This window comes from Stenella coeruleoalba, assembly GCF_951394435.1.
Source record: "Stenella coeruleoalba genome assembly, chromosome: 11".
In the NCBI taxonomy this organism is placed as follows: Eukaryota; Metazoa; Chordata; class Mammalia; order Artiodactyla; family Delphinidae; genus Stenella; species Stenella coeruleoalba.
In genome coordinates this window covers 75,343,020-75,357,896 of record NC_137157.1, presented here as the reverse complement: position 1 = coordinate 75,357,896, position 14,877 = coordinate 75,343,020, and the positions used below count along the sequence as shown (strand labels likewise).

General features: G+C 35.6%; 1 protein-coding gene across 5 annotated transcripts in view; it reads left to right on the top strand.

Moving 5' to 3' along the window:
• The window catches only part of FGD4 (FYVE, RhoGEF and PH domain containing 4), a 199,941-nt gene extending 185,553 nt beyond the window's left edge, over positions 1–14,388 (top strand). For all 5 annotated transcript variants that reach the window (XM_079936402.1, XM_079936404.1, XM_079936406.1 and 2 more), the window contains 4 exons: positions 3,631–3,771; positions 6,502–6,642; positions 8,763–8,940; positions 11,443–14,388. In XM_079936402.1, the coding sequence (XP_079792528.1) occupies positions 3,631–3,771; positions 6,502–6,642; positions 8,763–8,940; positions 11,443–11,558 (576 nt within the window). In that variant the 3' untranslated portion in view covers positions 11,559–14,388. The remainder of the gene's footprint in view (positions 1–3,630; positions 3,772–6,501; positions 6,643–8,762; positions 8,941–11,442) is intronic.
• The last annotated feature ends 489 nt before the right edge of the window (positions 14,389–14,877 follow it).

Here is a 14,877-nt window from a genome sequence, read left to right as displayed (position 1 = left end):
CCCTCCCTCCCTCCCTCCCTTCCTCCCTTCCTTCCTTCCTTCCTTCCTTTCTTTTTGCGGTACGCGGGCCTCTCACTGTTGTGGCCTCTCCCGTTGCGGAGCACAGGCTCTGGATGTGCAGGCTCAGCGGCCATGGCTCATGAGCCCAGCCACTCCACGGCATATGGGATCTTCCTGGGACCTGGGCATGAACCCATGTCCCCTGCATCAGCAGGCGGACTCTCAACCACTGCGCCACCTGGGAAGCCCAATTTTTTTATTTTTAAAAATAACTTTATTTATTTATTTTTGGCTGCATTGGGTCTTCGTTGCTGAACACAGGCTTTCTATTTATTTGCAGTGAGTGGGGGCTACTCTTCGTTGTGGTGCACGGGCTTCTCTCTGCAGTGGCTTCTCTTGTTGCAGCGCATGGGCTCTAGGCATGCGGGCTTCAGTAGTTGTGGCACGTGGGCTCAGTAGTTGTGGCACATGGGCTTAGTTGTTGTGCAGCATGTGGGATCTTGCGGGACTAGGGCTCAAACCCATATCCCCTGCATTGACAGGCAGATTCTCCACCACTGCGCCACCAGGGAAGCCCTGATCTATTCTTGAGACTGCCAAAAGGTCATGTAGCTGGAGCATAATGAGCAATCTAAGAAATAGAAAGATAAATAATAACCAAAGGAGTCAATGACTTTGAGAAAATATGAGATGGAACCTATAGCTTAAGTAGAAGTTCAGACTTTTGATGGGGAGAGGGAAACTTCCCTCCATTATAACGGAAAGGATAAAGGGAAAGATGAGTGGAAATGTGGGTGTGTTTTTGATTTGGTGGTGGGAAATGAGGGAATTTAGGTCTGATAATATCTACATATTCATTGAAGTATGAGGAAGAGTCATCATCTGAAAGTGAAGGGGGAAGTAAGAGGGAGGGGGGAGATTTGAGAAAGAGAGCTAAGTATGTAATAGTTGTCTCTGGGCAGGAAAAAATGAGCCTACCAAAGAAACAAAGATGCCTATTAGAGGTTTATGGTTATAAATTTAAAAGGACACACTAGTCCATTTAATGGAATGAAATATCTCTAACAAGATTCAGCAACTCAAGCCAGCTAAGGCAGTTGACAGGTTTTCAGGGATTGAATTGTTTCATATGGAAAGAGTGAGAAGGAACAAAGCATGACCTGAAGTTGGAGAGAAGTAGCAGCAGGTTTTGGAGGGCCTTGTAAACCAAGTTGAAGATTAATACTTTCTTCTAAAAAGCAACACATAAGCATAGAGAAAGGTAGGCATTGTAGTGTCATGACTGAATGTATTATTAGTATGCTTTCGTGCAACAGTTTTTATTGATAGTACATTCAGATTATTCTCAATTACATTGCAGATTTATTCTTCCTTTTTACCTAAGTTTTGACTCAGTGAGACAGTTTTATAATCAAAATCAAATTGATAGCAAACATCTTTTTTTCCCCCCCTCAGTGTAAGACTTTTTTAAATCTCTCATTGAGTTTGCTTGAAATGATTTCAGATATTGACATACTTGCTTTCAGTAAACAAACAAAAATATGAATGTACTGTGACATACTTTGAAAATAAATATTAGTTGACATGAATTTGCAGATACAGACATGTCTAATTTTAAATCCTAGTGTAATTTCATTGGAAGTATGAGAAAACAATGAACAATTTTTTATTATGAATTTTACATGATGTGAATCTAAACCGAAAGTTTTACTAATATTTAATTTCTTAAATATAGTTTGTCCACTATAAATGAGGGAAAATATTCTTCTAGAAGCAAGAAGATAATTTTATTTATTTATTTATTTGGCTGTGTCAGGTCTTAGTTGCACCATGCGGGATCTTTGTTGTGGCATGTGTGATGTTTCATTGCAGGACGCAGGCTTCTCTCTAGTTGTGGCATGTGGGCTCCAGAGCATGCAGGTTCAGTAGTTGCGATGCACGGGCTCTCTAGTTGTGGCACATGGGTTCTAGAGTGCGCAGGCTCAGTAATTGCAGCGCGCAGGCTTAGTTACCCCACAGCATGTGGGATCGTAGTTCCCCCACCAGAGATTGAACCCACGTCCCCTGCACTGGAAGGCAGATTCTTAACCACTGGACCACCAGGGAAGTCCCCAAGAAGATAATTTTTTAAACTGCAAGGTTATTTTTTAAACAGGTACTATAAATAGCAAAATACACAAGGACAATTTCTCATAGAGCTTACAGCCTAGTTAGGGTGACAAACATTAATCGAAAAATCACACAAGTATATGATTACAAATTGTGATCAGTGCATGCAAAAAGCACATGGAGGGCTTCCCTGGTGGCACAGTGGTTGAGAATCTGCCTGCTAATGCGGGGGACACGGGTTCGAGCCCTGGTCTGGGAGGATCCCATATGCCGCGGAGCAACTAGGCCCATGAGCCACAACTACTGAGCCTGCGCGTCTGGAGCCTGTGCTCTGCAACAAGAGAGGCCGCAATAGTGAGAGGCCCACGCACCGCGATGAAGAGTGGCCCCTGCTTGCCACAACTAGAGAAAGCCCTCGCACAGAAACGAAGACCCAACACAGCAAAAATAAATAAATAAAAATTAATAAACTCCTACCCCCAACATCTTCTAAAAAAAAAAATAGAAGCACATGGAACTTTAATAGCACAGTGATAAGAGATGGGCTGTATTCTGGAAGTTGGAGGAGTTTTCCTTGAGGAAGAGAAATTTGAGTCAGTATCTGAAGGATGAGCAAGAGTTAACTCACTGAAGCAGAGATGAGAGAGGGAGGGAGCAGAGCACTCTAGGAGCTGTAAGAAGCTACTGTCACTGAAGATAGAGTAAGAGAGGTAAATCATGCAGGAATTTATAGGCCATGGTTAAGAATTTGTTCCTTATCCAAGAGCAAAGGGAAGACTTTAAAGAAATTTAAATAGAAGAGAAATATATCAGATTAGCATTTTTAAGGAAGCATCTGATGCCATTTGGAAAATAGCTTGGAGGGGATCTTAGAGTAGTGGCCTGGACTCCAGTAGGAATGCTACAAGGACCAGTCGTGAGGCTATAATGGTCCAAACCAGGACATTGATAGCTTGGACTCAGGTAATTGCAAGGAAGATGTAGAAAAATGGACAGATTGAAAAAATATCTAGGAGATAAAATCAGCAGGACTTTATAACATGGTGAATCTATGGGGTGAGGAAGAGAGAGGTATCGGGATGACTCCTAGGTTTCTGACTTGCCATAACTGGTTAGGAGGCTGTGCTATTTCCAGCGATAGAGAGTACTCTGAGAGGGGAACAGGTTGGGAGGGACGAAGTGTGGTAAGGAGAAAGCTGGGAGCAAGGTAGACCATGAATTCACTTGGGGAAGATATAAAATGTCCAGAGGTATGAAGTGTAATGGTCTGAACCAAGCCTTTGAAGAGCTCCTACCTTTAGGGCCAGGAAGAGAAGGATGAGCAAGCAGAGCCCATCACAAACAGCATTATAATACATGACAAATACTCCAAATGTTCATGGGGATATTGTTAGTCTGATAAAATTTGCCCTTTACATTTAACTTTTTCTCATTTATTATTACCTATAACTGATTATTGCTTAAATCTTGTTATTTTTAAAATATGATTATTCACTCTTCTTTATTTTTTCTTAATTTAAGGTGGTTTGTTGGAAGTGTTCTGATTATAAAGCTCAACTTGAGTATGATGGTGGTAAATTGAGCAAAGTTTGTAAAGACTGTTATCAGATAATAAGTGGATTCACAGACAGTGAAGAAAAGAAAAGAAAAGGAATTTTAGAGGTATGAAATATTAAATATTGGATATCTTTCAGATTTTTATACTAGAAACAGAATTTTTTTTAACTCTGAAGAATACAAATAATATATTTTGTTATTTCTCTTAGTATTTAATAATTTGGACTATGATGAGCAAGATTTATATTTTTGTTCTATTGCTGACTCTTGCGGTCATGCTCAGTTGTACAGAAAGATGAGGGACAGTGCCATGTTAACCAATGTGCATTTGAGAGTAAATCCAGTCCTTCCTTGGCATCTGCGGGGGATTGGTTCCAGGACCCCTACAGATACCAAAATCCGCGGATGCTCAAGTCTCTTATATACAGTGGCGTGATACAGCCAGCTCTCCATATCCTTAGGTTCTACATCCACAGATATGGAGGGCTGATTGTGTATTGATTTTGTGAAGGTAGCTGTGGTCAAATATTAGAGTATTAATTGACATCTCTTCTAATGCCCAACTTACTACTATATATATTTTTTCAAGAGGAAAGCTTTTCTCTCAGTTTCATCATATTGGCTTTGAAAATACTGTGTGATATTATTAAAATTTAGATTAAAGTCTTATTACCTGAAAAACTCTTCCAACTTATTGCATTAAAAGAATCATTTAATGGCCAGTGACAGTAATCTGAGAACTACATTGAAATATTACTGAAATGTCTCACAAGTAAGTTTGATTCATGTTTTAGATAAATTCAAACCTCCCAAACCTAGGAACTGTAATGCAACTAGTATCTGAAATAAGTTTTACACCCAAAGATATTAACAACATAAGTAATAAACTACATAATAAGGGCTTTTTGACAGAAAGTTCAAGATAGCCTGGAATTATGTGAAGAATAGACTCATGATCAAAACTCTTATGTATCAAAAAAAAAACTCTTATGTATCTAAAATCATAGACATACTTGGTTTATTAAGAATTTCTACAATTTATTTAAGAATCAATGAGTGTTTATTGAACCCTACACTGTATGTTTATACAAAAAGTCATTTCTGTTAACTGAAGAAGGATCATAAACTTCAAGGTCCACTTGAGCTTAAAGTACAGGCCCACAAACTATAACTCTGCATTCTTCTAGGATATAGATGTTGCTTGTATGGCAGACCAGAGTGGACTTTCTCTGGCAGGGAGGGTGGAAAGACATGCTTCAGTAGCTTCCAGAAACACAGTCTCGAAAGACTGAACAGCAGCAATGGATGAGACTGGCATAGAATAATGAGTCAAATAACTTGTTTTAAGAAGTGCATTTCAGGCTGTATCTATGAAATAAAAATCTCTAGGTAGTTCTCTAGAAAAACCTGTACTTAGAGGAAAATTAATCAATTACTTATTAGGTTAACGCATTTAATCAAATGTATTTATAGTGTGAAGTCCATAAGTAGAAGATAGGTGTGGATGTGTGCATATGCACACACACATACATATATATTTGAAACTTACTCATGACAACTAGTTTGTTATGTCCTCTAGACCAAGGATCAACAAATTTTTTCTGTAAAAGGGCAGAGAGAAACTATTTTAGTCTTTGCAGGCTGAAAGGCAAAACTGAGAATATTACTTCTAAAACAAGAGAGAAAACAAATTTTCTCAAATTTTTATTGACAAAATTAAAAGTAATAATTTAGTATAATTTTTGTAATATGGTAATAAGTATGGAATTCCTTTGGGGGAGGGGAGATAACATTTCACTTAGTTGGAGTCCAAAGTTTTCGTATTCTAGATCATCAGATTGATTTTAAATGGTCATCTGTAAAAACTCTGCTTAGCTCACAGGCCATATAAAAACAGGTGGTGGGCTAGCAGTCCATTGTTTGCCAGTCAATGCTTCTTAAACTATCTGTGATGAAGGGCCAGTTTTACTTTCTAAACCATCACAGTTCAGTATTTTTGTAAAATACACAATTATGTGCTTGGGTATCATCACAAGTCAGATTGCTATAAAAGTTTCTAAATGCTTACTCTTGCTTTCTGTGCTTATCTCGAACTGGTAGCAAAGCAGTTTGCAAACCAGCACTGTTCAGTGGATGACACTGGATTTGAGAGATAGAAAATGGATGCAAACCAGTTGCTTTCCATGATATGTGTAGTAGAAACCATCATTTAGTCAAAGGGTTTTGTTCCCTTTTTAGCCAGTGATTTACGTATTTGGAGACAAAGCAGAAAACCGTACATGGCTCCACAAAGAGTTATTGCAATTTAAAAAACTTTAAAATTATCTCAGGTATAGAACAAAGGTTGCTGGTAAGTATTTGCCTTTTTGCTATTGCATTCTTACATAGTGACGTTGGTATAGCATTGTGGCTAAGAGTTCAGACTCCGGGTCCAGACTCAAATCCGAGCACACCAATTCCTAAATCTTAGGAAAGCTATTTCATCTCTAAACCTCATAATAATGCAAGTAATAACTTTTTGGTGTTGGTGTGAGGATTAAATGATATAAGTAGTGAGCTAAGAAAAGTGCCTTCATAGTAAGCAGTCAATAAATGTTTAATTTTATTTAAATTACAGGTCTGGTAATACAGTTAAAATTGACTTAATTCATCATCGATCTAGATGAATGTTTAAATAATAATTGCAGATGAACCTTCTCTAGACAATCCCAGGAGACATTTTATATAAACACATTGTAATTTATGAATGTTACCTTAAGTTGAATTACCTCTCTCTCTGGTTCATTTTGTGTTCATTCACTCTCTCTCACTGTTTCTTTCCATCGTATTTTCTAGATCGAATCTGCAGAAGTATCTGGAAACAGTGTGGTGTGCAGTTTTCTTCAATATATGGAAAAGTCAAAACCTTGGCAGAAAGCTTGGTGTGTGATCCCCAAACAAGACCCTCTTGTGCTGTACATGTATGGTGCCCCCCAGGTATCTAAACTTCATCTTTCTGAAGGGACGGAGGGAGGCCAGTAGACACTGAACTTAAAATCCTTCCATTACTTCTCTATAGAACAAGAGAATTCACACAGTTTCACTATTTTTCATTATAATTGAAAAATAATAAGTAACTAAAATTCAAGTTTATTTAGACTGATTCCTTCTATAGCCAATAATTTCTTCAGCCTGTGAATCATTTGCCCCCTTCTCTCATTCCTATTTAGTGGGTTTGAGAAAATGTGAGTTGAATTAGGAAAGGGCATGGGGAGAAGAGGTTGAATCAGAGGGAGAGGCAAGAAGAAGGAGCATTTTTAATGATGGGAAATATTAGTAAGGCTTTTTTTTTTCCTGCATGGAGGGATACTTGAAAAAGAAAGGAATGTGAGAAGGTGAATTTAAATCAACCTTGGATTAACATTATCCAATAACAATTTTTTGAGACCTTATGTGAATGGATCTGAGACAAATATATGGGAACAGCAGACATGCACCAGGCACTATGGATCGTGTTGTGCTTAAAAAACCAACAACACTTAAATCAATTGTGCACTCACCTGGAAACATATAAAAATTTTCATGTACCTCTTGTGTTTTAGCCTATATCTACATTAAGTGCTAATAAAACTTTATTTTAGAAATAGACTAAAAATGCTGAGATGTGTGTGTGTGTGTGTGTGTGTGTGTGTGTGTTTTTAATTGAAATATAGTTGATTTACAATATTGGGTAAGTTTCAGGTATACAGCACAGCTATTCAGATATATATATATATATATTTCTTTTTTAGATTCTTTTCCCTTATAGATTATTACATAATATCGAGTATAGTTCCCTGTGTTATACAGATCCTTGTTGGTTATCTATTTTATACATAGTAGTGTATATATGTTGATCCCAGCCTCCTAATTTATCCCTCCTCCCACCCCCTTTTCCCCTTTGGTAACCGAAGTTTGTTTTCTGTGTCTGTGAGTCTCTTTCTGTTTTGGAAATAAGTACATCTGTGTCTTTTTTTTTTTCTTTTAGATTCCATATATATGATAAGCAATATCGTATGATATATGTCTTTTTTAAATTTTATTTATTTTATGATATATGTCTTTATATGGCTTACTTCACTTAGTATGATAATCTCTAGGTCCATCCATGTTGCTGCAAATGGCATTATTTCATTCTTTTTTATGACTGAGTAATATTCAATTGTATGTATATATACCACATCTTCTTTGTCCATTCATCTGTTGATGGACATTTAGGTTGCTTCCATGTCTTGGCTACTGTAAATAGTGCTGCAGTGAACATTGAGGTGCATGTATCTTTTTGAATTGTGGTTTTCTCTGGATACATGCCCAGGAGTGGGCTTGCTGGATCATATGGTAGCTCTATTTTTAGAGCTGTTCTCCGTACTGTTTTCCATAGTGGCTGCACCAATTTACATTCCTACCAACAGTGTAGGTGGGTTCCTATTTCTCCATACTCTTTCCAGCATTTATTATTTGTAGACTTTTTGATGATGGCCATTCTGACCAGTGTGAGGTGATACCTCATTGTAATTTTGATTTGCATTTCTTTAATAATTAGCGATGTTGAGCATCTTTTCATGTGCCTTTTGGCCATCTGTATGTCTTCTTGAAGAAATGTCTGTTTAGGTCTTCTGCCCATTTTTTGCTTGGGTTGTTTGGTTTTTTATTCTGTTTCATTGTTTTTCCTACATTCTTTTCCTGTCCATAAGTAAATTGATGCATGAATGAATGAAACACCAAATAGAACTGCATTTGATAATGAAATCATCATTAACATTTGCTGGTTTTGTACAGTAAGATGACTATTCTTCCCTTTTACACTGAAGAACTGAATGGGCTCCCTCACAGGGAAAGAGGTGTGGGGTCAATGAACTCTAGCTGATTTAGGTGTCAGCACTCATTCATCAATTCACTCAGGTGACGTTACGGGTGGCCTCATACACAAGCACTGTGCTAAAAGCACTGGCTCCCCATCTCTCTCCATGGAGAGTTCACAGTGCGAGTCTGTGGAATGGTTGTAAGAAAGGAGGTTTAGTGGGCGCCGGATCACATCTCACCGTGTTTTTTCTTTATGTACCATGCTTTTTTCTTAGGATGTCAGAGCCCAGGCCACTATTCCACTCCTGGGCTACATTGTGGATGATATGCTGAGGAGTGCAGACCTGCCACACAGTTTCAAACTGACCCAGTCCAAGTCTGTGCACAGCTTTGCTGCAGACAGTGAAGAACTGAAACAGAAGTGGCTGAAAATCATCCTTTTAGCTGTCACAGGTGAGACGCCAGATGGCCCTAGTAAGCATCCAGCCACTTTGGACGATCATCCTGAACCTAAGAGAAAATCAGAATGCTGAGTTCCAGGGCCTACTGCAGTATGGAGGGGGGTCTCAAGATTTACAGCTCAAAACATTCTCAGCTCTCCTTTTTCATCTCTTAGCACTTTATGTTGAAAAATACAGGCTCATAAATGCATCTTTGGGGGGACTATTTTCCTATGTTTATGTACTCTTACTGAAATTAATGTGTAGAGCCATTCTACCCATAAAGTTTGAAATAATGTGAAAAATAGAGCATTTTTTAATGAGCTATTCCTTGAATATGTACTTTTGTCTTGGAAAAAACTGGTATCAATTCTATCACTTCAGGTTAGAAAAGGCCACTTTCATTTAAGAAATCCTTTAATGTCTTCACTTACACATGTAGGATTTATAACAGTTTGAAAGATATACCTCCATGTTGCCAAAATAGATCCACGTTAAAAATAAAAAATACAGGGACAGTTTAGGCTATTAACTTATTTAATTTAGTTTATAAAGCTCAAGCTGCATAAATGATGTACATTCTTTTAAAACAAAAGAAAAAGAACAAATTGTTGGTATTCAAACTTTCAACTTATTAAGATACTTGTTTTTGTAGAAATACTTCTAAGAATAAAATATCTTAAGTATATAGCAATTATGTATATATAGTATTAAATACATATATATATATATATATATATATACACACACACACACACACATTATACATGCTTTTCTCTTCAACTTTAGGTTCATATTTGTCTCTAATTTATTTTTTAAATACACAGCATGTTTTATCTTGGAATTGACCAGTGTTCTAAACTTAAGAAATGTTTTTGGTGATTTATGTTTAACTGATTGACATCTAAGGGTCTTGATATTTTTATAATAAAAAGCTGTAATTTATGTGGCATGGGATATATTAGTGAATTCCAACAGTATTTTTAAAGTACTATTTTTCTTTGTTCTGTGCCTATTTAAAACAGTGCCTCTCTTTGAAGGTGCTAATAATACCTACTTAAATATAAGATGAGGGTTTAATTAATGCTTCAGTCTTGATTATTCTGAGATAAGTGCATTTTGGTCACTGGGATGGTCAAGTCATACAGGTTATTTTACCTTTTACAATCCTCTAATTGTTGCAGCGGTTAATATCAGCATGTACAAGATACCTGACCTTACACAGAACTGGGACATATGGAAACTACATTTATTGTTATGTTTTTCTTTCCCATAAGACTGTTAATTGTGGTTAAATGAGGACTATATATAATTAACACTTAAGATAACTGGGTGGGCCTGTTCGTTTGTCAGATATGAAACAAAATTCACATGGGGTAACCTATGATTGAGGGGGATGGATAGGTAATTAAGAAAGTTTATCCTCAACTCTTTAAACCACCTCATTAAAGAAGAGTGGGGGAAAATACAATATAAAAAAGCAATATTTTAATGGCAGGTTTTTCTCGGGGGTACAAGATGATTGACGACAGTTTGAGCATTCTTTTCCCTTTTATCCTCTGGGGAATTTTAATAGACAAAATGTGATTCCTTGTCACAAAGGCTGCTTTTTATTATATTGTAATTGTGATTAAAATCTCACATTAAGTTGGCTATTTAAGTTCATCCTTTCCTCAAAATTAGATCTCATTCTCTTTTTTTGTTTTTCTCATTTACTCTGTCATTTTCCAAATATTGTCACTTTTTAATGCATCTGTCTGCTAGAAATCGACAAGAATGGCCCCACTATCCTCGGCCTTTGAGGATTACACCTTAAATGTAGATTAGCTTCACTCAGAATTTGAGATTGCCACACATCTATTCAGGCCCTGTTTTTTTTTTAAGAAATATTTGAAGTATCTCTTTTCTTCCCCCCCACACCCCTAAGGAGCAGATAAACTAATTATAGTGGGCATGATTAGGTTGCCTTCCTCTGTAAAAGGAACACCAGCCATGATCCATCAACATTAAACCAAATACTTAGAGCCAAAAAAAGATAAAGATAGCTTCTTAGGCCCTATTAAATTAAGGACAAATTTTTAATTTTTTACATTGATTCTTTTTTCTAGTTGCCAACCGTGTGTGTGTTTGTGTTCAGGGGTGGTTATTGAGGTTGAACTACGACTCTAGGTGATGCTTTGGTTTTCTTAATCTCAAGAAAAGAGAAGCAATAAAAAGGTAGAATGGTTAACAGAAGAAGGTGACTTCTGTAAATGTGGATAGAAAAATGGAAATGTAAAAGCCAATTAGAAGATTTACGAGCCAGATTATTTTTGAAAACTATTTTGAACAACAAGAAGATTACACTTTCCCTACAAATAAGTTCTGCTGGAATGGAAGTAACATGAACACATTCAAGCTTTGGCTCAATAAATATCAAATGTTATTTAATTTAGATTATTTAAAGAATACTCATGTAAAGAGAATATTTATTATCATGCTCTTAACATTATCTTTAATTTGTTTTAAAAAATAGAAATATTAGTATTAGAAGAGAATTTCTGCTTGTCCAGTCACCATCTTCACATTCCACATGTTCTTTTGCCAAGCACAAAGAGAAGCAATGAAGCAGCCTTACCTGTTTCTTATTAAAGAATCACGAATGCTTTTACTTGGAGAAAGGCAAAGGAATACTCTTAGCCATTTAGAAACACTCAACCAAAAGACCTCAAAATGTGATTGTCTGGTTGCAAGAATAATCTGTCTTTTGCTTTCTGAGACACCTGAGCAGTCATGACAAATTGAACCTAGAAAAATAATTGGTTGTTTTACTATTAAAACCAACATTCCATTCTGGTCTTATTCTTTATTTTCTCTAAATCATCTTTTTTTTAAAGTGCCCTTTCTCTAAACTTAACAAAATACTTCTTTGATAAAACTGCTATTTTTTATAAAACATTCCAGTTTTCTCAACATAAATTTTGCTTTATTGAAAGTCTACCAATGAAATGTAGTGCAGACTTATCTCCAGGTTTTAAGTGGGACCCAATAATGAAAAATGCCACCAGCCACTTTTGTAATAATGGCATCTATAATGCCATCATGTATGCAAGCAATAAAACTCTACAGGGTAGGTTTTACACTGAACTTTTAATGTGAATGTTCCTAGCCACAAGGGTATAGAAAATTAACTCCTAGGAGTGATACTGTGATTCAAATTGCTCAGTACAGGGAAAAGAACGTATGTGTGGCGGGGGATGGGGTGGGGGAGGGACAACATTATTCCTTGGATTCAAGTAACCATCAAAATCCTTTTTATTTTACTTTAAAGTTTTTTAAAGGCTTTTTTTTTTTTTTGCAAAGGGTATGTATGGGTGGTTAAAACAGTTAAAGCACATCTGCACTACACATTTCATTTTCCATGAAGTTTAATGTAGCTTGGTGTACTTATATTCACTGGGTAAGCTACCCAAATTAAAACAACAACAACAACAGTTTTTTTAAATTACCACACTTTTTATTGTCTTCTTTGTGGAAACAGGAAACAGATCTAAATTCCCCTTTAAATTTTAGATCTCATTTCTGGTTATACTCAAAGCCTTAAGTTCTTATTCTGAGCATATGTAATAATGATTTTCCTGAGCTGGATATATCCTGAGGAAAAGACACCAACAGGAGCAAATAAACTTCTAGGGAACAAAGGTCTTTTTTTCTTTTTTTTTTTTTTTCTTTTCCAGGTATCCTTGCTATAATGCACAGTAGAAAATACATTAAATCTTTCTACATCACATAATGTTCCTGTTAGCGGGTCTAAGATTAATCACATGGTATTTATAAGCTAAAATTAATTCAAAAGGCAAGAATGTCGTAATGTCTTCATTCTTAACTTTTGTATTCTTCAAGAATATATTAATATAAAATCTGTGGCTAACCTGCTCTTATTCTTAGGACTATACTGGACATCTGTAGTGGATCATGTTACTTTTTCATTCTCATCCAATTTTAGTAAAATCAAATTGCTTTTTATTTTCATATTACTATCTACTATAGAGTCTCCAGATTTAGAAAATAGGAGTATGATATATAAAAGACCACTAGATATACTTTTAAAACCATTTCTCTGAATTTATGCATACATATATATATGTAAAAGCAATGTTGATTTCCAATTCTGTTTTTCCATAGGAATGAAATTTTTATAGAAAGTATTCTTTTTAACTTAAATATTTTAACATAAATTATATACATGGATTTTTAGTATAATTCATTCTTATGTATGCCCTGTAATCATGTTGTCATGAAAGGGTAACTTTGCTTTCTTTACTGATGTGGTAGAGAGGAATAAGATTAGGAACTGAAACAAGCAAGGACAGACAGAGAGGTGGACAGAAAGAGTCCCTTGGACTCCAAATCAGAGCAATATATGCTAAGATAAATGAAAAACACTTAAACTGCAGAGGGATATAAACTACAAGATGTAAATCTATGTAATTGTACACTGATGGGATCCATTACACCTGGGCCTTTCACCTTGCCCTCTAAATTATACCACTAGTATCTTGTCATTACTTTTTCTTTAGACCTAAAAAAAAGAAATAATTCTATTGGACTATTTTCTGCACTGTTTACTGACATAAAAAAATCCCTCAAGTCAATCATGGTCTGTATTCTACTTTATGGACTGAACATTTGGCAGAAAATAGTGTCTTTTCTGTCTTTTGAGATGAAATAGCACATGGCTTCTACAAGATAGTTTTTAACTCATTGGGGGGTCACTGAGAGTTACATGATGTTTACCCCTTCCTAAAATTCATTATAGATTGAATTAGTGTGATTAGGTAGATTTAGTGAGAAATTAAATCAAGAAATATTGTAGCATATTTGAATAAGTAAATACCAAATACATAGAGTGATATATATATATATATATATATATATATATATATATATATATATATATATATGGGTTTGGGAAGAGACATAATAGTCTATGGGGACCATTATGATAACAGAATTACATTATATATTACACATTATATGGATGTTGAAATGTATCGCTTGGGGAGAGGTGTCTCCCTTCATTAGCAATCATGTCTGTATATAAAACTTTGGAGGTTCTTGTTTGTTGTACCAAACTAGCATTTCATTTTATGAGTGACAATTGACTGATATTCTTGAATAAGTGTTATCTGGGTTTTTGAATTGTTGACTGATCAATTTGAAATGTATATTAGCAAAATTTTAGAATTAACTCAAATGTGAGAAAGTATACACAAAAAGTAATTTTTCTCTTCTAGCTGTATGAATGTAAAATACTTGCAGATAGTGTATATATTGTGTAACATATGTATATTTGGTCATAAAGGCAGAGAATTGGAAACATTGTAAAATTAAGCACTTTAATTCCTATTAAATATTAAACACTTGTATCTTGTAAATAAATACATCTTTAAATGAATTCGAAAGACTTAGCTGTTATTTGAGCTAGGATTATATATGTTCAGTTCACAATGATTTTGGTTGTCAGAAATTTTGGTTGATTCAGAAAAAAGTTACTCCTTAAGGTACTGATGTTCCTTTCCACCTCCAATCCCACCAAAACCTGTGTAAATATTTCAAGAATAATATTATTCAGCATTATTTCATAAGTAAAATATTTCCAGAGATAATCCTTTTTAGACATTTATTACCTTTTTCAGGCCTTGAAGAACTATTTATTGATACTTACAAGCAGTTGACATCAGCTGTTGCCCTTGGTCCATCGATATGACTTGTTTGCGTCCACCTTACACCAGAATGGAAATTGTGGCGTAGAGAGCCAGTGTGGCCTATTTCAGAGCTTCTCAAACTTTAATATACATAGAAATCACCTGAAGATCTTACTCAAATGCAGATTCTGATTTAGCAAGGTCAGTGATGAGGCATTTGTTGTTAACAAGGTCTCTGGTGGTGTTGATGCTCCTCAAACCAT